General features: G+C 45.5%; 3 protein-coding genes across 5 annotated transcripts; 1 reads left to right on the plus strand and 2 right to left on the minus strand.

Moving 5' to 3' along the window:
* Positions 1-271: 271 nt before the first annotated feature.
* On the minus strand, positions 272-6642 carry polm (polymerase (DNA directed), mu). 2 transcript variants are annotated; one of them, XM_086187774.1, is made up of 13 exons: positions 6576-6642; positions 6127-6274; positions 5771-6028; positions 4905-5085; positions 4386-4484; positions 3983-4153; positions 3824-3895; positions 3218-3338; positions 2917-3049; positions 2379-2481; positions 1970-2302; positions 1818-1901; positions 272-1741 (listed from the first exon to the last, which is right to left on the minus strand). In XM_086187774.1, the coding sequence occupies exons 3-13, from the start codon at positions 5971-5973 to the stop codon at positions 1655-1657; spliced, it is 1587 nt and encodes a 528-aa protein (XP_086043900.1). In that variant the 5' UTR covers positions 5974-6028; positions 6127-6274; positions 6576-6642; the 3' UTR covers positions 272-1654. The 2 variants fall into 2 exon arrangements, with proteins under 2 accessions (XP_086043900.1, XP_086043901.1); XM_086187775.1 differs by having other exon boundaries at positions 6123-6274.
* Positions 2953-16260, plus strand: gnsb (glucosamine (N-acetyl)-6-sulfatase (Sanfilippo disease IIID), b). The gene is made up of 14 exons (XM_086187776.1): positions 2953-3091; positions 6627-6985; positions 7871-7930; positions 8494-8697; positions 9667-9732; positions 9812-9910; positions 10574-10741; positions 11300-11382; positions 11915-12033; positions 12103-12206; positions 12285-12386; positions 12471-12581; positions 13202-13312; positions 13500-16260. Exons 2-14 carry the CDS (start codon positions 6809-6811, stop codon positions 13647-13649), a joined length of 1554 nt encoding a protein of 517 aa, XP_086043902.1. The 5' UTR covers positions 2953-3091; positions 6627-6808; the 3' UTR covers positions 13650-16260.
* Positions 16261-16477: 217 nt separating this feature from the next.
* ckmt2a (creatine kinase, mitochondrial 2a (sarcomeric)) lies at positions 16478-27183 on the minus strand. Of its 2 annotated transcripts, none has more exons than XM_086187778.1 (10): positions 27128-27183; positions 20841-21030; positions 19568-19766; positions 19395-19490; positions 19068-19289; positions 18490-18575; positions 17798-17921; positions 17192-17326; positions 16803-16928; positions 16478-16716 (listed from the first exon to the last, which is right to left on the minus strand). In XM_086187778.1, the coding sequence occupies exons 2-10, from the start codon at positions 20987-20989 to the stop codon at positions 16600-16602; spliced, it is 1254 nt and encodes a 417-aa protein (XP_086043904.1). In that variant the 5' UTR covers positions 20990-21030; positions 27128-27183; the 3' UTR covers positions 16478-16599. The 2 variants fall into 2 exon arrangements, with proteins under 2 accessions (XP_086043904.1, XP_086043903.1); XM_086187777.1 differs by lacking the exon at positions 18490-18575 and adding an exon at positions 18156-18241 and having other exon boundaries at positions 16479-16716.
* Positions 27184-27599: the final 416 nt, after the last annotated feature.

Consider the following 27599-nt stretch of genomic DNA (forward strand, 5'->3'; position numbering starts at 1 on the left):
AAGTGACGACTGATTTTGCAGGAAATGTCAGCGGGGTAAACCGTGCACGTTCACCGGCGTGCATGTCAGAGAGGGAGGACGAGTGAGAGGAGACGGAGGTGTGACCTGGGACGCCGCCTTTGATGTTAAACTGGTATTTAGAGGTTAATGAGGCTGTTAGGAAGAGGCGAAGGAAACGCCTGTAACTTCACACGCTGGCTCTCTCGCACACACACACACGCACACGCACACACACACACACACACACACACACACACACACACACACACACACACACTCTTCTATCTCTGCAAGCATCTTTCCTCCCTAAACTGAAACGTCTAACCTGCCGCGCGGGGCTACAGGAGGATGTTGGAAGTTCCCAGCCTGCCACTGTGAGGTTGTGGGCGTCACATCAACATCAGGTATTTGTCACCATGGCGATCAAGACTGGGGTTTCCACACCGCTAGAAATGTGGTGCTCGGATTGTGATTGTAGCAGCTGAGGTCCTGACTTGGCTAAAGTTGTAAAATGTTCTCAAACATCTTTAAAATGTAAATGATGACTCAGACCAACATTCTCTACAGAGTTCTTTTACGAGGAGTTTTAATTTGGAACGCTGCTCCTAAAGGCAAACTACTAGTAAAACGTACTACAAACGAGGGAAGTAGTCCTTGTAGTTGTCAGGATCTCATTCATCAGCGTAACCCTCAGGGTTTGAGGTGGAGCCTCTGATTTTCATTCATGTTTGAGTCTATTTTCACTACCTGCCGTTCCCCCGCTGTTCTTTCCTGTTTGATGGCCAAATGTCTGGCAGCTGATTCGGGCGTCTTCTACTTCCAGTGGCCTGCTTGCTTTGTTTTTGGCAACTTCTTCCTAAAAGCTGTGAGCTGTCCACCTGGCACGTGTCTGATAGACACACTTTGTTTGGGGTGGAGTACCGATAAGAAGGAGGTTAAACACTTCAAGTCTCCTTCCTACACGTTTAAATGTTTACTAAGGATGCAAACTGGTCCTCACAAAGACAGAAGTACAAGCACACGCAAGCAGGAAGTTCGGTTGTGCGCCGCTGCACATCAGCTGGTATCTGATGCAGCGTCAGACGAGTCAGGACGTTGTGGGGTGCAGGTCACTGGCTCACAGGTGTGTGTGTGTGTGTGTTAAACACAGCCGTGTTCCTCTACATAGAACATGTATCCAGAGCTTCATGCTGCACATGTAACTCCTCTTCATGCATGCTTTTCTAACTTCTCCATCTGTGTGAACAACAGCCATGAAGACATTGAACGCCTCACGTGCTGCGACGCCCAAACGCTCACATGGAATGTTTCTTTTGTGGTGCAGTCGAGTTTTTGCATGGTTTTTTTGAGTCAACACACTGACGCAGGATGACATCATCACAGGGGCGTCTTCAGAACTGACGTGTTCACGCCACAATCCTCTAATGACTCGTGTTTTCCTCACTGAGACTTCGGTGGAAGCGTCACGACAGCTGAAGCCCAAACGAGACCGTAGTGGAGAACCAGTCGCTGCGTCCTGATGACATCATCTTTCAATCTGAAACAGAAGCTTTCCAACACTCAGACCGATGAACAGTTCCCGGCGCGGCCCGGTACCGGTCCAGACAGGAGCCTCCTGACGTCCTCCGTCACGCCTTCATCATGCTCAGGTTCTTCACGCGTTCCTCTCTGACGGAGGGATGAACTCCAGATCCAGATGAGCAAATATCTCCTCCTCTGTGGTGGCGCGCAGGTATCTCCCCTGTCACGTTAACACAATGACATCACCACGAGTCCGACGGCAGCTCTGATCTTAACGAGCATTAAAACATTCGTACCTGTTTGTTGTCATATAAGGCGTGGCTGCTCAGAGACATGGCCTTCTCATGTCCCGCCCACCGCCGTAGCTCTCTTTCGAACAGCTACAGGGGGAAACACTCGTCAGTGGGAAAATGATTGACAGGTAACAGAGGTCAGGTGTGAACGCCACCTTCGATCCTGTCCAACCCAGCAGCGCGAATGCAAACTGGCTGAATGGCGAGACGACCAAGTCCACCCTCACAGCTCGCCACGCTCCGTGTCTGGCAGCTTGTGTTTGCTCCTCCTCTTCCTCCTCTTTGACTTGCGTGTGGATGCTGCCGGTTTCCCCAGCTGGCCTGACATTTTCACATGGTTGCACGCCATTTTCTGTCTCTGCCCGCTGTTCCAGTTTAAAGATGGAGAAGCATCGCTCGAAGCGGTCCATGTTGGAGGCCGGCCGCGCAGGACCGTCGTTAGACTCCAGGTAGGAGTTCCTGGTGGTCTTCTGGTACAGCAGGAAACCCTAGAGAGATGCAACACTTCAACGGGCGCCGCATCTTCGAAAGGCTGTTGTGAATCCGCTGCCAATCAAAACATACCTGTGATTCCAACCAGGCCACCACCTTGGAGAGGAGCCCCTCCTCCCGGCCCTCCTCCGGGTGGGTAATCAGGAAGTCCACATCGTGGCCTGTCAGCTTCCCTCTAGAGAGAGTTTTCATGTTTAAGATGTTTGCGCCAGGTGATGTTCTGAACAACCTTTTAATAACTCCGGTTCTGATTGAATCAAATTAACGCGCACGATTTGAAGGGACAAAATTTGAACACCTGACCGAGCCACTGCTGGGCCGTCTTGTCTTGTAATACCACTTTGCTCCTTGAGAGGCGATAGTGAGTCACAAGGGTTTGTGCCTCCACTTGTAGAGCCTGGAGTCAGCAGGTGAGCCTGAGGCTGAGATCAGTAGCTACTCAGCTGGTGACCCAACGTCTGACGTACCTGGCTGTCACACCGGCTGCAGGTGACGAAGCACCTTCAGCGCTCTGACAGGAACGCATGGCTGCGCTACAACTACCGGCCACCGGACCCGCTGCTGCACTTGTCCACGTCAGCTGAGTGTCGTCATTCTCGCCATCTTTTACCTCCTGAATCCTCCAGTCAGCGTGATCTGTGCGCCTGGTAACACGGCAAGGACCGCCTCCTCCACAACCTCTGCAATGGCGTCGGCCTCGGCTCTGGTGACCGCCTGGTTGAGGTCATTGTAGTGGACCAGACCTGAAGGACGAGGGAGGAGTTTCAGAAATGGGTCAAACAGCGGTAAGATTCAACACACCGCCACAGGTAAATACAGCGACTTAAAACTGCCAACGCCAGTGGTGAGGGCGTGTGTTCCTGCGCGCAGCAGGAAGTGAGATCCAAGACGTTCCACGTGTAGTGTCTCACCTGCTTGTTGCGCTCGGTTGAGGGAACAGCCGGAATCCTGCAGCTGCTGCAGAGAGCGGATCCCGTCCCTGAACCAGCGCTCAGCCGTCTTTGCCCCGACGCCAAAAATACCTGTCAAAACCTGAAACACACCCGACGCTGCTAAAAAGAGCAACAGCAACAAAGTTTAGCTCAAAGTGTCTGACCTCAAAGAGGCCTCTCACACACACGCACGCACACGCGCGCACACACACACACACGCACACACACGACAGTCTTAAGATCCAGTCAAGCAAGTTTGGTGTCACTTGAGCTAAAAATGTGAGATGATGATATTGATATTAGTAGTGGTATTAATGATGATGATGAGGGTGATGATGATGATGATGAGTGTGAGGGTGACACGTCAGGGCCGCTGGGCTGAAAGCACCAGAAAGCTTCCTCTCAGTTGGGGCACGAACGCTGCAGTTTAACAGTTTTAATTTAAGAGCGTTGCTACGGCGGCGCCATCAGGACCACAGATCGTAGCAGACTGGACCTCTGTGTTGCGTCTGGTTTACTTTCATGCATGGGAACAAAAATTTCCATGAGATGGAAGGAGGGAGGGAAGGACATCCATGCTCGGACCTTCAGCACCTTGTACCGCTCAGACCGCCTCGTGGACTCAACCTCGCCGGACGCTCCGTGCTCCAGAACCTCCTACAGCGACAAAGACGTGTCTTATTCCAGCAACTCTCACTGCAGAAGAAGAAAAGAAAAAGAAGACGCCACCAGAGTTCCTCAGACCTTGATGACCCTCAGTGTGTGGTCCCCCAGACAGGGCAGCCCTCGGAGCTGCGTAATGTCCGTCACCGGCCGGGGGAGAGCCTTCAACACGGCGGCGGCTCGGCAAAAGGCAACGCTTCGCCCCTCCTCCTCGTTGAGCTCGGCCTTTTCAGCCAGTAGGGACAAAGCATCCTAAGACAGGAAGTCCATTCTTATTGATTCGTTCTGCTCCAGAGGCCAGAAGAGGAGGGAGAGAAGCAGGAGAGAGGAAAGGGAAACCAAATCATGTGACCTCATCTTCACATTAACAACTGGGGTCGGGCGGCTGACGGCACACGCCAGTGCGGCCACTATCAGACCAACTCAAGCGTGATGGGGAGACGAGATCGCTTTCAGATGATATTCACACCTAGCGGGGACCTACAGCGAGGACGGCGTTCTGGTGGTCCAGGGGGGTCCGTCTCTGACAGGCATAGCTGGCTACTGAGAACATCAACACCTCGGGGTCACGGGCCGGCTGCTCCTGAGAAGACACAAGACCTGGTCAGACCTGGCGGCAACATGCGTGAAGGCACGCGGGCCACTCATGAGCCGTACGCCGTCGTCCTGGATACGCCCAGTGACTCCTCCCAACGATGGCAAGTTTTCACACAATTACTACTTTAATTACCGCTTAATCAAGCACGTGTTCATGTACAGGGTGCTGCTGTGGAACATGCAGCTGTGCTGGAGGGGAGGAGGGGTGCAAGGGGGGAGGTCGGTGCGGAGCCCCGAGGGGCCACAGAAAGAAAGACGAGCTATTTTGAGGCCACAAGATATAATTTGTTATCCCAAGTTAAATCATTTGTGGCCTCAATACAGCAAGGTAACTTGTTCCCACGCTTTGATTACTCCGTGTGAACGCTTTACATTTGGAGGCAACAGAACCAGTACAGAGCAGTACCTGGACCAGCTGGTGTCGCTCCAGAACCTCAACAGGCCGTCCTGCACGCACACTCTCCGTGAACCAGCTGATGTCCAGGAGGTGAGGAGGTGTTGGGCGGTGTCCACCATCCTGCGAGCTGAGCCACGCCCCGACCTCCTCGCCAGAGTTGTTTTCAGAAACGACGTGTGTGACACGTTCACTGTGGAGAGGTGAGAGTCAACGAGATGAGGGACGAGCGTCCTGCTGGCGCTGAAGTGACCCGTGACCTCTGACCTGAGGGTGTGTTGCTCCTCCACCCCTAAACTCAATCATGTGGGATCTTGTGCCATCTAGTGGCTACACTGGAGACCACACCCCCATCCTACCTCATTCTGAGCTTCTGAAAACACAGCCACTCTTATTTCTGGGCAGTGAGGTCATAGTTATGACACCACTGCTCAAAATCTTTGTTTGCAATCTCAGACAGGAGCCGTGGTACCACCACTCGTCCTCGGCTGTCATTAGAGAGTCACTGGATCCTGGAGAACAGACAGGAACCCACCTCAGGTTCTGTAGGCGCCTTTAATACATCGGTGTGAACCCAAATAAGTATTTATCTTTTTTTTCCTCAAGATAACCACATATACTCTAGTCATTAGATATTTAGGGAACAAAAAAATAAAACTATTCCAGTATTTTCTGGTTCTGTTATGATTTTCCCAGAACTTTTCCATGCCTGGAAGTTCCTATTTATACTGACTTTCCCAGGTTTTAACACAACTGCTCTCTTCAGTTTAGGATTTGTTGCATTTTTGTGTTTCTTGTCGGTTGATGGACGTAAAGTCTTCGTAAAACAGGGGGGAAATAAACGATCTGAAAATGTGGCTGGGTGAGGAACGACTCACCTGAAGGTCTCAGTGACCAGGAACCCTTTAGTTCGACCCAGTCCGGACAGGAAGGCTCTTCGACTGGATCCCATCTTTCTCTCCAGCAAGAATAAAATCACCTGCGGAAACTTGGAGCCTCCCTCACCGCTGCTGCCAGCCTCGGCGACCCCGGCGGCAGGTGAGGTGGAGGGGGCGAGCTTCCTCCGCTTCAGCGGCACCATGGTTCAGTCCGCGGGGTTGAGAAAGTCAAAGCCCGCGAAAGCGACAGCTCCTGTTCTACACCGGAGAATGAAATACATTCATGTTCAAATAGATGGCCGCGACACCGGCGCGCCTGGGGGGTCGTGATGCTGCTGACTCTCGTGTTTACCTACTCGGCTTCCTCCTCTTCTTCCTCGGCTTCCAGCCGACGACGGAGCGCCACAGCGCCCCCTGGTGCACCAACGCTTCACGACAATCGTCCAGTTCTGTGATAGGTTTCTATTTCCACGAGGAAACCAGCGATTCAGCCTGAAAGCGACTCTAAAAAGATGAAATGAAACTTCAGCTAGAACAGCCTGTGGTACCTAGGATGGCAGGCAGTACTACAAATACATTGAAATTACCTCTTAGCCCTTAAATATCTGTGTATTACTTCATATTGTTTAAATATAATACATATGATGCAGTAAATTGCGGATTGTATCGTAAATATAAAACAATTGATAGAAATGAAACTTATCTGATCTGATCATTAGATATGATCAATATGGTGTTTTGTGTGTGTGTGTGTGTGTGTGTGTGTGTGTGTGTGTGTGTGTGTGTAAAATTGTGTTCACTTTACCAGCTGGTTGTGTAAATGTTGAGTAAGTAGTTGTTGTGTTGTGTTGGACAGTGTGTCCTCGGCCTGTCCCCGCCCCCCCGATCATGTGACTTCACCCACTTCGCTTCCTCAAACTTCGCAGCTCAGTCACGCCGTGGGTCAGACGCGACACACACCCCCCAGCAGGAAGTAGAACCCCACAAGAACCTCGCTCGAACCTGGGCCTGAAGCTGGCCCGGAGCCGTGGAGGTGTGATGACGGGCCCGACGAGCGGAGCCCCTCACCGCCGGCGGAGGGGCCGCCTCACAGCCGTCGCTGTCGCCCTGCTCTCGGCGCTGCTCACCTGCTGCGTCAGGTGCGCGGACGGTGGCAAACCGAGCAACATCCTCCTCATCCTCGCCGACGACCAGGATGTCCAGCTGGGGGGCCTGGTGAGTGACACCTCCCGGTTATTGTCCATGTGACATGGAGGAGAAGCTGGACGTGTCCGTCCCACTGCCTCACATCTGTTACTCCGTGTCAACTTTGCCCACGTCACGTCATTGATATTCTTATGATAATGCAAAGAGCGCGCTATTGATGGAGCTGGTTTGTTTCCTGGATGTGTTGCTGCTGAATGTCACTGTGGCGTTTATCTCCCCTCATCTGCAGTTTCAGTGGGTTGCAGTCATAGATGGTAGAAACTGATGGATGGAGCGTCTCCTCCTCTCAGGAGGAGGAGGATCAGGAGCCTGAGCCCTGGTCACAGCTCCGTGCTTACGTGTTATTCATATACGGCTAAAAAAATGTTAACTTGGTGAATTTTTACTTCCTAAACTGTGGACAAACCTGTAGATGACACTGTTACGTCATCGTGGACTACACATATCAAGACCGAAATATCAGCTGACGATGATGATGTGTCACTTTTATCATCCATGCAAAATAAGATTTTCTGTAGTCCAACAGGAAGTTAACATGGAAGAGATGAGGTATGCTTGTAGTCCAACAGGAAGTTAACATGGAAGAGATGAGGTATGCTTGTAGTCCAACAGGAAGTTAATGTGGAAGAGATGAGGTGTGCTTGTAGTCCAACAGGAAGTTAACGTGGAAGAGATGAGGTATGTTTGTAGTCCAAAAGGAAGTTAACATGGAAGAGATGAGGTGTGTTTGTAGTCCAACTGGAAGTTAGCATTAGAAGAGATGAGGCGTGTTTGTAGTCCAACAGGAAGTTAGCATTAGAAGAGGTGAGGCATGTAAAAAAAAACTGCAGTGTAGTTTGCTGGGAGTTTGTCATTTTGGAGATGTGTCACTTGGTTTCTCTCCTCTTCCACCAGACACCAATGAAGAAAACAAAAATGTTAATCGGAGACGCAGGAGCAACTTTTGTGAATGCGGTGAGTATTTTTACTTAGCGGTGGTCGGAGGAATGAAGATTTACCTGAAGCGATACTTCACCTGAAAGTCTGTTAGAAGCAAGGACATTTCTGGACTGTTTAGCTGTTGTTAGCCGTCAAGTGTCTGTTAGCGTCACGCTAAATATACGTGGCTGGCTCTTTCTGCATTCTGGAGCAACATAGAAGTGAAACAGGAGGGGAAAACACATCTTTGTGAGATCAAGACTCCTGTTAGTGAGTACTTGAAAGGTAAAATACTCTTTTGTTGGTCCGGTATCGACGAAAGGATGATTATCATGTCAAATACGCTCCTACACAGTAGAGAACCTCCACATTCCAAGGATGCAAACTGGTCCTGACAAAGATGGCCGTGCAGACACAAACAGGAAGTCCAGTTAATGAAGTTTTTCGGTGTATTTCCTGATGATGATTCTGTGGTTGCATCAGGCTGTAACTCTATTTCTGGACGGGGTACTTCCTTCACCACCGCTCCTTTACAGTGTTGAAACGCTTGTCATGCTCTTTCTCTCCTCTTCCCCTTTTTTGTTGTTGTTGTCCTTCAGTACACCGTCACGCCGCTGTGCTGCCCCAGCAGGAGCAGCATCCTGACGGGTCAGTACCCCCACAACCACCAAGTGAGGAACAACTCGCTGTCAGGGAACTGTTCCAGCCCTCTGTGGCAGAAAGGCCCCGAGTCGCAGGCCTTCCCCTTCTACCTCAGCAAGCAGAAGTACCAGACGTTCTTCGCTGGGAAATATCTCAACCAGGTTGGAGCGCTTTATGAGCTCAGATCCTTTCAGTCCGCATTCTGGGTTTGTGACGTTTGAATCAGCATTGATTAAAAATGAAGTTCAGTGGTTTTTGTTGGCTCGAGCTCCAACCGGTTCAGCACTTCTTGTTTCTTGACATGTGATCGATGGATCAGCTGACTGTCACTGCTGCAATCTTTTAACGTAGTGGGTGAAGAGTTGTTGAATGGATGTGCCGACTTTTTGAGGTAAACGAGAAAGAGACTTTCTGGTCTCTGTGTTACATCAGGGACCTGAGCCCAGGCTAGTTAGCTTAGCGCAATGGCTGGTAGTGGGTGGGAAGTGTTAGCATCAGCTAGCTCAGGTCCAGGCTAGTTAGCTTAGCCCAGTGGCTGATAGTGGGTGGGAAGTGTTAGCATCAGCTAGCTCAGGTCCAGGCTAGTTAGCTTAGCCCAATGGCTGGTAGTGGGTTGGAAGTGTTAGCATCAGCTAGCTCAGGTCCAGGCTAGTTAGCTTAGACCAATGGCTGGTAGTGGATGGAAGTGTTAGCATCAGCTAGCTCAGGTCCAGGCTAGTTAGCTTAGCCCAGTGGCTGATAGTGGGTGGGAAGTGTTAGCATCAGCTAGCTCAGGTCCAGGCTAGTTAGCTTAGCCCAATGACTGGTAGTGGGTGGGAAGTGTTAGCATCAGCTAGCTCAGGTCCAGGCTAGTTAGCTTAGCCCAGTGGCTGGTAGTGGGTGGAAGTGTTAGCATCAGCTAGCTCAGGTCCAGGGTGCTGGTGTGTCCAGCAGGAATCCTCCTCCTCCTCATCATCAGTAGCAGCAGTCGCTCTTCTAGTCCTCAACAAACCTTTGGTTCTGTTGACCCAAGTTTAAGTTTGAAATGTTAAATGGATATAGAGCCCCAGAGCGCATGACTCTCTTCCCTTTTCTTCAAAATAAATATTTGTTTGTGGCAGCCAATGACTAACTGATATTTCTGTCGTCAGTACGGTAAAAAAGAGTCAGGAGATGTCGGCCATGTCCCGCCTGGCTGGGACCAGTGGTTCGCTTTGGTGAGTCTCCCTCCAGCACACATGAACGCACACACAGGTACTACTCCCCAAGTATTTGGTTAACACTATGTTGTCACAGGTGGGAAACTCTCAGTACTACAACTACACACTGTCAGTCAACGGCAAAGAAGAGAAGCACGGAGACGTTTACGACACGGACTACCTCACTGACTTCATCGTAAGTGGTTGTCGAGTGCGTAGCCACGTTTACGTGCATTTCTGTAAGAACCCATGATGGAGATCAGCTGGTGCTAAAAAAAAAAAAGAAGAAGAAGAAGAAAATGTCTTGGTACGTCTTTGTCGGCCAGTCAGCAGTGTGAAGTCAATCATCAACAACATGATGAGACCATGAACCAGACATGAAACACGCTGGTTTTATTGAGTCCAGGTTCAGTTTCAGCTCAGGTGACCTTAACCCAGACAGACACCGCCTGAACTCTGACGGCTGTGTTGAAGGCAAATTTAATACCTTTACCTGCATCCAGATACAAATCAAGGTGCATCGTCCAGCATAATCCACGTTTTCTTAATGCAGCCGTATCGATTATCCATAAAGACCTTGATTCGGTTTGGTTTGAAGTCCATCGTTGGTCACTCACGCCGCTGGTGAACTTTTTCAGTTTGGGATGTAAAAGGTCACTGAACTTCCATCAATGAATCCGTTCTTCTCTGGTTCTTGTATACTGGGACAACAGCTGTTGCCCAGTTCATGAAGTATGTTCCCAGTTACGTGGGTCAAACTCAAGCCCACGTCTGGGATTTGTTATTGCAGGGGAGGTCAACCCTGTCTACACTTTGATGACATCACAGGTTGTTGTGTCCTTCTCCGTCTCCCTCGCAGACAAACAGGTCTCTAAACTTCCTGGATAACCGCAGCCCTCAGCACCCGTTCTTCCTGATGCTGTCACCGCCAGCGCCTCACTCCCCCTGGACGGCGGCGCCTCAGTACCAGAAAGAGTTTGCTGATGTGAAAGCCCCCAGAGACGGCAGCTTTGACAAGCCTGGGACGGTACGTCCGAGAGGACATCGAGTATTCACAGATTCACAACTTCTCCTCCTGTGCGTTTATGGCAGCGAAGTGTTGAGGTGTCATTCTTCTGTTTCTTGACTTTGTTATGAAATGTTTAATCATCAGTAAAAAAATTTAATGTACTACAGGAAGTTAGATCAGTTATATTACTTGTTAGCACTCGGCATGCTAACGTTAGGCTAGCACTTTTATGCACCTGACTGTGAACAGGGAAGAGGCCGTTTCTCACGAGGTCACCAACTGATGCAAAACCCAGACTCAAGACTCATGTTCTGAATACACGTCCAAAGGCCAAATTCCAAAACCCCGACCATGTAGATTTGGTATTTGTAGTTTTCGGGGGAAATACTGGAATATTTGTGTGCATGCTAATGTAGCCAATGAGTCATGCTAGCGTTGCTGCTGCCACCTCTCCTGTCCTACAGTAAAAGAGAGTTACAGGCACCTCCTTAGACTGAGGTCCTTCTCTACCCTAAGCTTTATTTGAAGTTTGTTATTTCCAGTTCATTGTAATTTACGTGTTGCTGTGTGTTTCAGGGCAAACACTGGCTGCTGCGCCAGCCCATCAACCCCATGCCCAACAGCTCGCTCACCTTCCTGGACGACGCCTTCAGGAGGAGGTACCACTGCAGAACCTTCCTCTTTTATTGAACGAATGAGCCTGGTGTCACCCTCAACAAGCTAGCAGCGGTGAACCGAAACAGCAAGTTTTCATTACAAAATTAAACTTTTGTTTGTGAATTGCAAATTCCCCAAATTTTTCTTCACAAATCTAAAACTTTCGTTTGTGACCAACTTCCACGTTCTACTGATTTTGATCATTTCCGTCATTTGTTCTTCAACAAGCTGGTGGAGTGAACACGTTTTCTTTATGATCCAAAGTTTTTGTTTCTGAATCTACAACGTTGTCCGTAAATGCAGGTTGTGTGCTGCTTCGTGAATCCACAGATTTGCACTGTGGTCGGGGATCTTAAGAGCTCAGCTGCGGTGTGAAGGATCATCCTGGTCACTGTCCAAAGTTCTCTTTTAGGAAGAGGCAACTTTGGCCGCTGAATGAATTGAGCTGACTAGCCTGCTAGCTTGCTCGCACTGATTTGTCGGGGGTCTGTGCGGTCTGGTGACCCCCACTGTGGGCTTCTGTCTGGGCTGCAGGTGGCAGACGCTCCTGTCAGTGGACGACATGGTGGAGAAGCTGGTGAAGAAACTGGACAGTATAAAGGAACTGGACAACACCTACGTCTTCTACACCTCCGACAATGGTTACCACACAGGTCTGAGCCTTCCACTTGGATGATGTCATACGCTGCACTTCCTGTCTAACGCCCCCCCCACCCCAACAGGTCAGTTCTCTCTGCCCATCGATAAGAGGCAGCTGTATGAGTTTGACATCAGAGTCCCCCTCATGGTCCGCGGTCCTGGCATCATGCCCAACCTGACGCTGCAGGTCACGAGCCGTCGGCTTACACACAAACGCTTCTGATGACCTTCGGTGTTTGTCCTCATGGCTCTGTGTCTCCTGCAGGCTCCGGTGTTAAACATCGACCTGGCTCCCACCATTCTGGACATATCTGGCATCAACGTGTCTGCGGTCAACATGGACGGACAGTCCTTCCTCCCTCAGATGGTCAGCTGACACTCAAAAACGAACCTGTTCCCAAGTGTTGCTTTTCCCTCGATCTTGACTAACACATGAATGTCCTGCTGTCAGGCGCCGTCGCTGCGGAACAGTTCCGCTCGTCCCTTTTTCCTTGTTGAATACACTGGAGAGGGACACTCAACAGAAGACCCCTCCTGCCCCCAGCTGGGACCTGGACTGGCTGTGAGTAGGAACCACACGACCCAGTTAACCAGTTAACGTCCAGGCTTTAATTCATTCTCATGTTTTACTTCATCTTTATCGCGCAGTCATGAGGAAAAAAGGGTTTGTAATCAGAACAAACTGAAGCCACGGCTGTTGACTGGGAAATCATGGAGATGGTTTGCTGCTCGTCAAATGATTTCACCATTAAAAAAGTTTTCAAGCAAACCCGAAACTTTGCTTTTGCCAATTCCAGCATTTCAAGTTTCGCGGTTGAGCCGCGTCAGGTGGGCGGTCAAACGTGGCTCCATTGCTCGACCTCGATCAGACTGACTGTTTGGCCCCGGACTACCAAACTTTACCATTTTCACACAACAGACTTGGATTCATAGAGTGGAAGCTCAGACGCACAGAACTGGATGTTTGTGACACGTCGATGGGAGGTTTTTCCTGACGTCGACATTATCAGAAAGAAATCCAGTTTGTATTCTAGCCACAATGTGAACAGACTGAAGGAAGTGTGCACCCACGGAGGGAGAATGTGACACATTCACTCACAGAGCAGGACTGGATAACCGTCTCTTGATCGCTGTCGGCAAAATCGAATTCAACCGTTTCCGCTCATTGCTTCTTTTCATCAGCATTGCTTCCCAGACTGTGTGTGTGAGGACGCCTACAACAACACCTACGCCTGCGTCAGGACCCTCGACGGCAAGCAAAACCTACAATACTGCGAGTTTGCAGACAGCGAGGTACAGCAGGGCTCAGTCTACTACAATACCGACCCTCAAAACTTTTACTTTTCCAGTTTTAGAAAACGGAGCTCTTAGAGGCGAAGGAGCGAGCTACAGTTCTGATTTGTTGGTGCTTTTAAACTTTTGGTCAACTTTTCGATCCGTTGCCGCTCGGTGTTGAGGTTTCCTCTTTTGTGTCCCCCAGTCGTTTGTGGAGGTGTATAACCTGACCTCAGACCCCCACCAGCTGGAGAACATCGTGAAGAAGGTGGACCCCGCCGTGCTGCAGGCCATGAACCAGCTGCTCATCAAGCTCCAGTCCTGCGTGGCCGACAGCTGCCGCAACATCAAATGAGGAGGTGGCGCCAACGCCGAGTACACGCCTCACACACGCCTCACACACGCCTCACACACGCCTCACACACCTCTGTGGAGGTACGTCAGTGTTTTATCGTGCAATCAAAGTGTTGTGAGTCATAAAAATGATTTGAGAGCAAAATTATCAACAAAGAGATGTTTAGTTGGCAAATCTAAAACTTTTTTTGAAATTCAAAAGATTTTGTTTGCGGATCCGAAACTTTTCTTTATGACAACAACAACAACAATGACAACAATGACAACAATGATAATAAGGACAAAAAAATGTTATTCCAAGGCGCCTTTCTTGGCACTCAAGGTTGCCGTACAGAGCACATTTAAAAACACACACACATCTAAAACCATCCAATCAAGAATAAAGGATAAAACAACAGGAAGAGGCACAGAGATTTCTTTCTTTGTGAATTCACATTTAGTCGCGTTTGACAGATGTCAGACGCGTCTCTGTAGGCCGGTCCTGATGGCACGGAGCATGACTCTTTTTTTTGCTTCCCTAAGAAAAGTTTGGGATTTATCCATTTTTCGGCTCGAGAGATGAACTTTTCCAAGTTAACATGATTTTCCACCTTCGCTGAGTTAATTTTTTTTAAGCAACATCAGTTGGGATCGTAAATGCTGAATGTTAATTAAAATTCAGAGTTGTAACCTCTCTAAATGCCAGGGTTTTGTTGTGATACCGCGATACCAGAATCCTTTTTTTAATCTTACAGTAGCCACTCACACACACACCGAGTTGAAATATCATGTACTGCTTCACAAGCCAAACAAGCAAAAATAGCGCCACCTGGTGGGAACCAGTGCAAACATCAAGCAGTATACTTTAACTTTTTAAACTCTTAGGTTGCAATTCCTAACACACAACCTTTAAAAATGTAATGCAGGAATCATTGCAGTGTTGACAGTTTTGCCAGCAGATTATTGAGGTGATTGCTAGTTTGGTCTGTTGATTGCACCATAAAGACACAAAAATAGTTCCACACACTTCGGAATGCTGCCGCACACCAAAGGCATTCACGCACAAACGCACAGTGGGAGGTGACGTTGGTTCGACTGACCGTCCCAGAGAAGCAAAGGCGAAAATGAAACATGGAATTATGGCTGGATTCCATTTAGCTGCTTCAGTTTGAGGGTCACGGTGTTACACATGCTGGCTCACTGTAACACTGACACGGTTGAATAGAACAATGCTAACGTTATTAGCTCAAGAGCTTAGCTGACTGTGACATCGATGAATAAGGATATCACCTGTTTAGGGGCTTATAAAACATGTCTGCCTTGTGAGCTCGGAGTGTTTCTGCATACAAATGCACTATAAAACTCTGGTTTTACGATGTTGGGGGTTCAAAGTTCAATCTGAACATTGTAAGTATGACAGAAAATGTTGCCAGTATTTGCTAAACATTGACTCTATCAACCAAAGGTTGCCTGGCACCACAGCGTTGCCAAATGTACATTGTCATATTTGTGTGATCATTTTGTCGCTTGTATGATCAGTAACGTTAAAATCCCATAAGCGATGTTCATTTAATCAGTTTATCTCATTTGTATTCATATTCTGACGTGGCTAGGATAAAACTTCACATTCCTTTTTCCTTGTCGTCATGGGTTACTATCACGTTCTGTAGTTTGTTTACAACTTTTTTATTTGCAGGAGTCCCAAAAGATTACAGACCATTAGCCTTCGCTGTCTGATACGCTGTCTGTCACTGATCCCTGTGGTTAGCTTAGCTTAGCTTAGCAGAAAAACAGGAAACTGCTACCCTGGCTAGCTAGAAAAAATCTGCAAAATCCACCTATTAATCCCACCAATTAAAAAAAGGAATCAAATTTTTGCCTAATTTGACCATTTAACTGTTTTACGTTGACTGTTTATTCACCAGAAGCAGCCGGGCCACTGACTGTACACTAGCTGTTAGCTAGCTAGCAGTCAATGCAGGATATAAATGTTCAGCCTCGAGCTAAACTCAACCCTCCTGAAACTTCAGCTTTTATAAGTGCTTCCTCCCTGGTCTTTTACCTTCAAGCTGCTAGTTTCTTGTTTTCATGCTAAGCTAGCTGCTACCTGCGAAACATTTGCATTTATAGACGTGAGTGGCCTTTGACTTTTGGCAGGATTTTCCAAAATGTCATTTAGTTCCTTTGAAGTCAACTTGTGCTCAGTTTAGCTTTGATTTCTTAAATGTACTTGAAAGTGAAGCCCATGATATTTCTTTTTCGTCCTTCTTAAAATCACCATTTGCTGTGTCAAAGTATTATCCCCAAATTTGTGCCTTAGATTTAAAGTACTTTGCTTTTTGTTTTAAATCCTGATGTTTGTTTGTCTGTTGCAACATTTTACATTGAATATAAAAAATAAAATTTGTAAAGAGCATTTTAGAGTGTAAGATAGAGGAAGTGCTTTAATAGTTTTGGACCTGTGTTGAACGTTTTCTAATTGTAGGGAATCGAGGGACATCACACAGGAACGCGCCACATGATTTCACCCTGTGTGCTTTGTCTTTGCACTGAAGAGGCTCGAGGGCCCTAAATGTGAATGTATTTGCACTGTGATTACACTGCTAGAAATAAATCAAGGGAGTTTAAATGCATTCGTCATCTATATTTTGATCTTTTGTTTGCGGTAAGACGTCACTTGTATGTCTTAATTACAAAAAATGCAACTTCCTGTTTTTTTTCCAGCTTTGACACGCCAAGTATTGCCGAAGGTTCGAAGGCACCTGTCACGACTCGCTACGTTTTCCTTTAAAGTCTAAATTTATTTGCTGCTTTGATGAGAAAGAGGAAGAAGTCAGAACCAGCAAGGCTGAACACGTTCTCCATGTTTAAGATCATTGGCTTTATTGAAGTGGGGGTTACGCTGAAGACCTTAACTTGAGGTAGAACTGTCCCCTAACTGCAGATCATCTTTCTATAAACACAGTCGTGATTTATTTCCTAAACTGAGTGATGGGAGATGGGACCTTGATGTCTTGGCCCTTCTCCAGCTTCTTCTCACACTCGATCAGGTAGTTGACTCCGTCGACCAGCAGCTGCACCAGCTCCACCTGAACACAACCAGACGTTCGTCTCTGCTCTGGAATAGTTGACTTCGGTTGACTGAACGAGACGATCGAGAGCGGTTGACCCTCACCTCGGATTTGCCCAGACGGTCGTTGTTGGAGATGTCAAAGGTGTCTCCGGTCGCAGCTGTGTCCACACCTCCCGTGCCTCTTTTCTGCAGCCGCAAGTTGTCAAGGATTTTGGAGAAACGTGGATCCTGCAAGAGTATTCATATCAGTAACTATTTATCTTGGATATTTTTTTAAGAGAAGCTCATTGTTGGCCTTGGTTGACGATAATGAAACCACAAACAAATGTGAACTTGGCAGCGTAAAGCTCCAGACAGACCTGGAGGTCTGGAGGTGTTTTTTGATGACCAGTTTTCCTTCTGCAAGTCCTGACAACTGTTCCTTGCTAACAGGTTGGTAATATCTTGTGTGTGTGTGTGTGTGTGTGTGTGTGTGTGTGTGTGTGTGTTACCTTGCTGAGATTCGGCAGGCGAACATGTACACCTGCTCGGAGGCCGGTGCCCAGGTTAGAGGGACATGTGAGGATGTAGCCCAGACGCTCACTCCACATGAACTCCCAGCCCCTCTCCAGGATCAGATGCTCCACCTACGGGACACAATATGACCATCGTCATGAAGAACATGTCAGATTGTGTTGTGTAGTTCCAGCATATTCCCAAGCTGTCCCAGTTTTGCTTCCTCCCCGTCTGCCACGTGTCCCATGACACATGTAGAATCACCAACCGCTTCTTTTGACCTGACAGTGGAGAGTTGCCCTGGACGTGACGAAGCATCAGCCACCCCCCCACACACACACACACACCAAACAGGCACTGACCAACCAGAGGTGACACGAGTGCAGCAACAAAGACACCCTCATCTGCCTAATTGTGTCTGTAGAGATGCCCAACAAACATGGCGACCACTGCGTTGGTAAACAATGGAACAATTCGCTACCCCTGACTTTGGAATAGAAACCTCACCAGTATCTTTTTACAATCTTGGCAATAACTCCAGTGTTGACACAATTTCTCTCTCAAGCTAGCAAAGACACGCTAATGTTAATGCTTCACTGTACCTGCTTGAGACCTCTGCAGAATCTTTCAAACACTCTCTTCATGTTGCCTCCCTTCTCCATGGAGATGACTCTGGTGTGGTCCTCCTCATTCACCCAGATCAGGAAGGTCTTCTCATTGTTGTGCCTGTCGAGAGCAAAATTGAGACTTGACTAAAGAGCTCTAGAGGGGAAACAACACTTTCATCGCCGCGGCTGACTCTCATGCTCCAGAGCACATTTGTGTGTTCTCACACATGCATCCCCAGGCCCACCATGTGTAAGACTTTGGAGGGTGTGGAAACGGGAACATTTAGATATAAAACTGATGTCAAATTTGTAAGGTCACAGCAGACATGCAGGAGAGATGAATGGACCCTACCAGATGCCCCTGGCGTCTGGCCAGTCTCGGGCCATAAAGGCACAAGTCAAGAGTGGAGAGACGGGCTTGTCAAACAAGAAGTGGTCCTAAAGGTTTGAGGGTACCAGGAGGTGGAGACAGGGAGAAGAAAACATGCAGGAGGATGTCAAAGAGGAGCAGAAGGACTTTGCTGTTGTTTGGTGAGTATTCATGGGGTGAAACCGAGAACAGAATACAGCTCCAGGAGGACTGAGAGTCTAAAACTAGAGGAGGGAGGGTGGGTCCAAATCAATCCTTTCCTAATTTTCCGTTCCTGTCTTTGGGGAGGGACTTTACTGAACGGGGTCGGCCTTACCAGATCCCTCTGGCATCAGGCCAGTCGCGGGCCATGAAGGCCGATGTGAGTAATGGAGACACAGGCTTGTCGAACAGGAAGTGATCCTGATGTGGCGTAGCGTGAATGGATCAGAGCACAAAGGTCAATAACAGGCCACCTCAGGTATCTGTGGGACGGATCTGGACGTTGTTAACAAACACGTGTGCGGGGACAATAAAAGACAACCTGGAGGTTAAATCTGGCGTTAGGTTGGCATTCCAGGGGTTTTGAATTGCTGCTCTGAAGTTTGAAAGAGGAGCTGAACTTAATAAACAAAATCAAACCAGCAGAGGCTGCAATGTTATAATTATGAGTGCTTTAAACTTGTATTAAGTTTTTTCAAATTTGATTTTTGTCTATAAATGCAGGCAAAGACTATTTGATGACTTTGACAGAGCTATGCTAACACTTCCATCATCCATCATTCTTTGTGCTAAGCGACCGAGCGTTGATCTCCGCTCCAATGAGCAAAGTCCCAAAAAAGTTCCTTTAAATGTTGTTTAAATGCTCCTGTCAGTGAGGTGGAAGGGAAACACTCCGTCTGGTCTCTAACTCACGTCAATGAGCTGCTGCTGCTCCTTCTCTGTCATCTCGCCCAGGCTGTAGTAGCGCCCAGCCAGGTCGCCCTGCAGGCCAGCCAGGGCTGTCACGACCACCCGCTCCACCTCACGGCGCTCCGCCCTCGTGCAGGCCGGGGGGAGACTCAGCCCACGGATACTGCGACCAGTGCGGACACGGGACGACAGAACGTATTTCTCATCAAACATGGCGTTGGTGAGCTGGAGGGCACGGAGGGAAGAGACAGGAGAAGGAAAATATAGTTGTATACACGCTGGAAGAGAAGTGGGTGGAGTGATGATGGAGTGGCGTTATGGTGTTAACACCTTGGAGGCATCCAGGTCAGTGGGGTGCATCATGGTTCTTGGGTCGTAGCCATTGTGCCGGTCTTTGATGACTGGGTCGAAGAGCTCAGCAAACACCTGGAGGGGAAAATCATTGCTTTAGAATGCGCTGATTGGGTTTTAGGAGTCTGAGACGGAAGCTTGTTTTGTCTTACTGCATAGCTCTCCTCGTCCCCAGCCACACAGCCCACAGTCTTGATGAAAGGGTGTCCGGGGTTGTCCACGCCAGTTTGGATGGACTGGTCCAAGGTCCAGTTGTTGGGGGTGACCTTGTCCCTCAGTTTAGCATAAATGGCCGGAGTCAAAGCCGAGGCCATGCAGTTGTTGTGCTTCCGCAGGTCGGGGTAGTCGGAGCTGCCGGAGAGGAAGGAAGAGTGATGAGCGTCTGAGCCAAGCTGCCAGGCCAGTGACCCTGCACACCCTTAACTTGTAGTACAAGTACAGCAGACCAGCAGACTTGTATTCAAAGACAATCTCCCTCCAGGGGGGCAGTGAAAGGACCCTTCAGCCAATACCCTATACCTTATAAGCAATAAGGAGGTCAGCGTAGCCATGTTCTGGTCTCTCCGGACTACAAGACAGCCATTAAGGTAGCAGCGATGTATGGTGGGTAACCAACCCTCCACTTTACCTCCACCATACAAGGTGGCGAACCAAACTCAGAAGTAAATTCCTAACCAAATGGAAATTTATAGGTTCTATTTCTGAAAAGGTTAAGGAGAAATAAACTTTGTACTTTCTTATAATCCTGTTATAGTTGTAAGATAATGTACACTGACGAGTGTTACCCCATGCAACATTTGTAGGAGGTGCCTTCACCTGGATCTGCTCATCTTTTAACGCACATTTAAAAATAAAACAATACAAAATAGTATTTTTCAGCACGCGTCAAGAGAGTAAATGCAACCTGTTAGATCTCTCAGTACCCTGCATTACCCAGGCCCACACTGGACTTGAACTCAGGACCACCAGTACTCACTGAACAGGGTTGTACCTTTGGAAAGCAGCCGCCATAAATCATGGACGTATGAGGGCGGTGAGAGGGAGAGTAAGTCAGAGGTGGTGCTGATGAAACCTGAGAGCGTCGCTGCTGTGACCTCGTGTTCACTCCCATGTTCCACTCGATGGTGCCTCCGTGCACCAGCTTATACTTGGTTATAAGGGTTTACAATGTTAATGATGTGCTTCAAAACTGGAAATATTCAAAATTATAATATCATGCTTTTACTCCGCCACCAAATGCTGCCCCCTATTGGTTTGGAGTGTGGAGATTGAGGTGCTAGCTTACATATTTCACCTGTGAGGATGAGTTATTCACGTCCAGTGTCTCCACTGATGAGACCTCACTGACCCCATAATTCCGTCCGTGTCATGAAGGTGATTAAATACCAACTCCAGGAGCTCGTACCTGCAGTGCCGGGCTCTCACCTTGGAGGATAGAGCTTCTTCTTGGCTTCAGCGGCCAAAGAGCTGTTTTCACTCAGCAGGAAACCCGCCGCCATTGTACCCGCCCCCAAACTGGCCAACAGTGCGGCCGTGTTCCGGCCCGAGATCAGACGTGTGAAAGAGCTCGCCATCTCTCTGCTGGTTGAATAAATTTGTGTCAGCTGAAAATGAGCTGGAGGAAAGAAAAAATAACAGCACGATTAGTGGGAAAAAACGTTCAGGTCAGAGTGTGCATGTATACTGTGGCGTATCGAAGTCCGACAGATGCGGAGGAATAAAAAGTATGTATTGTTTGAACAAAATGAATTAGGATTAACGTGACATTGTGTTGCTCAGTCAGCTCTGCAGCTCATCACATGACCAGAGCTGAATGCACCACTCTCTGCTTTTAATATTTAAGATATTGATTGATAGATGTAAGTTTTCCTCTTGAGTGTTTCTGCCTGCGAGCTGCAGCTTGGACGAGCCAGCAGGTTCCTGTTGAGGACAGTAACAAGCTTAGGACGAGCGCCGCAGATGCTCTTAACTTCTTAGCATTATTAGAGTCTCCCACCCGCGGAATGAAGGCCCTCCTGTCCACTAATGCTGCAGCGATGAACCCAAAGACTGGAGGTCACAGCCGAAGATGAAACGTTGCTCAGTGAGAAACGTCTGAGATCTGTAGCAGCTTGAAGCCTGCCTGTTCACCAGGATCGTTGAAGCTGAGGCCTGGGATTGGGGATGGTGGTGCCGAGAAGGTCGTCTCCCGACCCGTCCTTCACAGTCTTAATATAGAGGGAGGCTGTGAGGACTTCATTACTCCTGTTAATCCTGGTCAGCCTGGACGATGGCTCACCAGCCCCCGGCGCCGTCAGAGGAATAATCACCAATATATTTCCACCTTCATCCAATATTCCCCCCTCTCTCTCTCTCTCTCTCTCTCTCTCTCTCTCTCTCTCTCTCTCTCTCTCTCTCTCTCTCTCTCTCTCTCTCTCTCTCTCTCTCTCCATGTTTGAGGACTCTCTGGGTCAACGGAAACAGTATTTATAGATCAGCAGTTGTGGTGCCAGGATCCAGCGCCAGGACTGAAGCGTTCTCTGGCTCACAACACAGTGACATTCAGAACCGGTCATAAGACAGAACCCTCATGCTGGGATGGCAGCGTTCGGGGACACTTGGTCACCTCTGCCACACCACTCAAGCTCTGCTGGCGTTTGTCAGCATGAGCACACAGTGGAGGGCTAGACATTTAAACTCTGGTTAACCTCAGGTCAGGCATATGTGTGTATATATATATATATATATATATATATATATATATATATATATATATATATATATATATATATATATATATATATATATATATACATACATACATACATACATACATACGATTTACATATAGATCGTATGTATGTATACATGTGTGTATATATACATACGATATATATATACATACGATCTATATATAGATCGTATGTATGTATACATGTATATATATACATACACATACGTTCTATATATAGATTGTATGTATGTATACATATATATACATACGATATATATGGATCGTATGTATGTATACATGTATATATATGATATATATAGATTGTATGTATGTATACATGTGTATATACATACGATATATATAGTATGTATGTATACATGTATATATACGATATATATAAATCGTATGTATATGTATACATATATACATACGATATATATCATATGTATGTATACATGTATGTATGTATACATGTATACATACATGTATGTATGTATGTATGTATACATGTATACATGCATACGATTTATATATGTATGTATATACGTACATACACATGTATATATGCATGTATATATGTATATACATATGTATATGTATGTATATATGTACATGTGTATGTATGCATATATTTTTGATTGTATGTATGTATGTATGTTTATATGTATGTATGTATGTATGTATATATGTATATACATATGTATGTATATAGTATGTAAATATGATTGTATGAACGTATGTGTGTATGTGTGTGTGTGTGTGTGTGTGTGTGTGTACATATGTAGGTATGTATGTCCATCCATCCATCCATCCATCCATCCATTGTCTTCCACTTATTCCTATTAAGGTTCGCGGGGGGGTGGAGCCTATCCCAGCGTCTACGTCCGAGAGGCGAGGTTCACCCTGGACAGGTCGCCAGTCCATCACAAGACCAACACATCGAGACAAACAACCATCCACACTCACATTCATACCTACGGTCAATTTAGAGTCTCCAATCAGCCTCGTCCCCAATTGCATGTCTTTGGATGGTGGGAAGAAGCTGGAGTACCGGAGAGAACCCACGCAGGCATGGGCTGTATAGAGTATGTGCATATGATTGTATAAACATATGTATAGATATGTAAGTACATATAAATGTATGTATATATGTATATGTTTGTATGTACTTATGTATAGATATGTATGTACGTATAAATGTATGTACATACATATGTATGTACACATGTATGTTTATATATGTATGTTTATATGTAGGTACATATGTAGGTATGCATATGTATGTATGTATACATGTATGTGCATATTTATGTACATACTGTATGTATGTTAATGTATGTATGTACTGTATGTATGGGGTGTATACCTATGTGTGTATATGTATGTACATATGATTGTATGAACATATGTATGTATATATGTGTGTGTACATATGTAGGTATGTATATATGTATGTTTGTATGTACTTATGTTTGTATGTACTTATGTATATACAAATGTATTTAGGTATAAATGTATGTATGACTGTATGTATATATGTATGTACATATGTTTGTATATGTATATGTATGTACATATGTATGTTTGTATGTATATCTCTATTTATGTTCTATATGTATGAACATATGTTGTATGTATATATGTATGTACATATGTATGTTTGTATGTATATCTCTATGTTCTATATGTATGAACATATGTTGTATGTATATATGTATGTACATATGTAGGTATGTATACCTATGTATGCATGTATGTATGTACATATGTATGTGTTTATATGTATCTATGTATAGAGTATGTATATACGATAATATGAATATATGTATGTATATAATTGTGTACACGTGTACATATGTATGTACATACATATACATATCTATTATATATACTATATATATTTACATATCTACATATGTACACAAATGTAAACATACATATATTCATAAAATCATATATACATACATGAATATATAAATTCATACATATGTACACATATGTATGTTCATATGTATGTACATATGTATGAATTTATATATGTATGTATGTATATAGGATTATATGTTTGTATATTTTCACATGTATGTACGTATATATGTGTGTATGTATATATGTATGTACATATTTATATTCATATATATTTGTTCATATGTATGTATATATGTATGTATATGTGTACATATGTATGTATTATGTATGAAATATGTATGTATATACATATGTATGTTTACATGTATGTACATACGTATGTATATATGTACATATGTTTGTATATATATGTATATATATAGGTGTGTATACATATGTATGTAAATATGTATGAATATGTATATAAATATGTATGTACATATGTATAGTGTATGTACATATGATTTTATAAACATGTATGTATATATGTGTGTTTATATATGTGGTATATATTTATGTATCTGTTAGGAAATGTATTTAAATATGTATGTATGTAAATGTTTGTATATATATGTTCATATGTATGTACGTACGTATGTATTATGTATGAACAAATGTATGTACATATTATATATGTATGTATGTATATATGTAGTCATGTATACATATGTATGTATACATGTATGCACATATGTATGCATATGTATGTACATATGTATGTATATACATATATGTATGTACATGTGTATGTATAAATGTAATCTTATATTTATGTACACATGTATGTATGTATACATACATACATATGTTTATGTATATATGTACATATGTATGTATATATGTATGTACATGTATGTACATATGTATGTATATGTACGTACATAATTATATGTATGTAAATTTATGTTCATATGTATGTACATATGTATGTATGTACATATGTATGTTTGTATGTATATGTATGTACATATGTAGGTATGCATACGTATGTATGTATACATGTATGTACATATATATGTACATATATATGTACATATGTATCTATGTACATAGTAAGGTATGTAAACATATGTATGTGTACATGTATCTACATATGTATGTATATATGTATGCATATTTATGTTCATATGTATGTTTGTATGTATTTTTATGTACTCTGCTCAAAAAATAAAGGGAACACTTAACCAACACATTGTAACTCCAAGTCAGTCTCACTTCTGTGAAATCAAACTGTCCACTTAGGAAGCAACACTGACAATCAACTTCACGTTCTGCTGTGCAAATGGAACAGACAACAGGTGGAAATTATAGGCAAGTAGCAAGACACCCCCAATAAAGGCGTGGTTCTGCAGGTGGTGACCACAGACCACTTCTCAGTTCCTATGCTTTCTGGTTGATGTTCTGGTCTCTTTTGAATGCTGCCGGTGTTTTCACTCTGGTGGTAGCATGAGACAGAGTCTACAACCCACACAAGTGGCTCAGGTAGTGCGGCTCATCCAGGATGGCCCATCAATGCCAGCTGTGGCAAGAGGGTTTGCTGTGTCTGTCAGCGTAGCGTCCAGAGCATGGAGGCGCTACCATAGACAGGCCTGTACATCAGGAGACATGGAGGAGGCCGTAGGAGGGCAACAACCCAGAAGAAGGACCGCTACCTCCACCGTTGTGCAAGGAGACACTGGCGCCCTGTGTTCTTCACAGATGAAAGCAGGTCCACACTGAGCACATGTGACAGAGCGGACCGAGGCTGGAGACGCCATGGAGAACGTACATATACATGTATGTACATATGTATGTACACCATATATATATGTGTGTGTGTGTGTGTGTGTGTGTGTGTGTGTGTGTGTGTGTGTATTTATGTATGTGTATATGTATTTATGTATGTATATGATTGTATATATGTATGTATATGTATGTACATATGTATATCTATGTATATATGTATGTATGCACATGCATATATGTGTATGTATGTATATACCATATGTGTATGTATGCATATATGTAAACATGTCTGTATGTATATATGTATGTTCATTTATATCTATATGTATACACATGTATTTATATACACACATTCATATAGATGCATATGTATACATATGTACATTTATACATACATATATACATACTTATATACACATAAATGAATGCTTTCATTCATGTTTATACATACATAAATGCATACATACACATGTACATACATAAATACATATGTATGTTTTTACAAATACACATACATATATATATATAGAGAGAGAGAGAGAGAGCCTAACAATAACAGTAGTTAGCATCCTTGCTAACTAGTTCAAGTGTTTTAAAGTTATTAAACTCTCAGCATCATCACACCCTTATAAGAACAGTTTATATTTCCATCCCTCACCATAAAAGCTAGTTTCTAAAATCTCATTTTCTTGCAGACGTGACGGTTGATGTGATCTGTCCCAGTAAATAAAGGATGATGATAATAATAGAAGCGATGAGAGAGGAGGGAGGGGTGTCTGACGTCCGGCTGGTGCTCTGACCTGTAGAAGCTCCTCACAAATGAAATCACGCTATAAATAAAGTGCTTCTGCAGCCTCTGAATGAGAGTAAAGAGTACAAATACTCCAGAAAACTACAGTAAAACTGTGACACCTGAGTTTATTAGTGTTCTACTCTCCTGCCAACGGACACGAGGGATCATGTGGTCTTCAAGTCAGGATTACACCAGAACTACCGCGAACGTAATCAGGATCAGGCCCCCCCATCCTCCCCTCACCTGACTGGTGACCTTTTACCTCGGAGTCTACGTGCAGGACGTAAGAGCAGATTCGTCCTCACTGGAGGACACAGCAGGAAAACACATCATGGATTTCATCTCAAAACTATTTAGGACTTTTTTCAGTCCTGCAAACTACAAACTGTCCCTTTAAATCTAAACGTTACTGTAAATTCATAATTAAAACCACAGCACTCTTCATCCTCATCCTCACAGGCTCCGCCTACCATCCATAAACATTTGGACTTCCACCATTCAAACAGATTAGAACCCTGGAAGTTCTGGAACGCTCAGACAGACGCTGAGTGAGAAGAGAGGGAGGAACCGTACCTGTCGAGGCGCTGCTCTGCTTCTGGCTGAAGGTCTCCTGTTAAGAGCTTTGCAACGACCTCTCAGCAGGGCTGGGGGTGGGGGCTCCACCCCCTCCTGAAGGATTAAAGACCGGAGGCCAATCAAAGGTTTAGAAACAGTGTGATCAGGCCAATGGGGGGGCTGCAGCACTCTGGACCCCCCCAGGCTCCCGGATAAGTTTGACCTTGATGTTCTCAACTGAACTCATGAGCTTTTCCCACCACTCCAATTCACACAAGTCAGCCCCCCCCCCCCCCACACACACACACACACTCTAGGAAAGTATGTAAATTCTCTTAAAGTGACAAACATCCAGAACCTTTATGGCACTTTCAGGATGTTCTTAAAACATCTTTAGGTTACAAAGTCCTTCAGCCCAACGTTCTGGAGATCAAAGGGTTCCGGATCTTTTCAGCCCCCGATCCTGAAAATTGAAGTCCGCAAAAATAAG

Source organism: Aulostomus chinensis, chromosome 19, assembly GCF_037954235.1.
Source record: "Aulostomus chinensis isolate RoL2024-O1b breed Wild chromosome 19, RoL_Achi_v1.0, whole genome shotgun sequence".
Classification (NCBI taxonomy): Eukaryota; Metazoa; Chordata; class Actinopteri; order Syngnathiformes; family Aulostomidae; genus Aulostomus; species Aulostomus chinensis.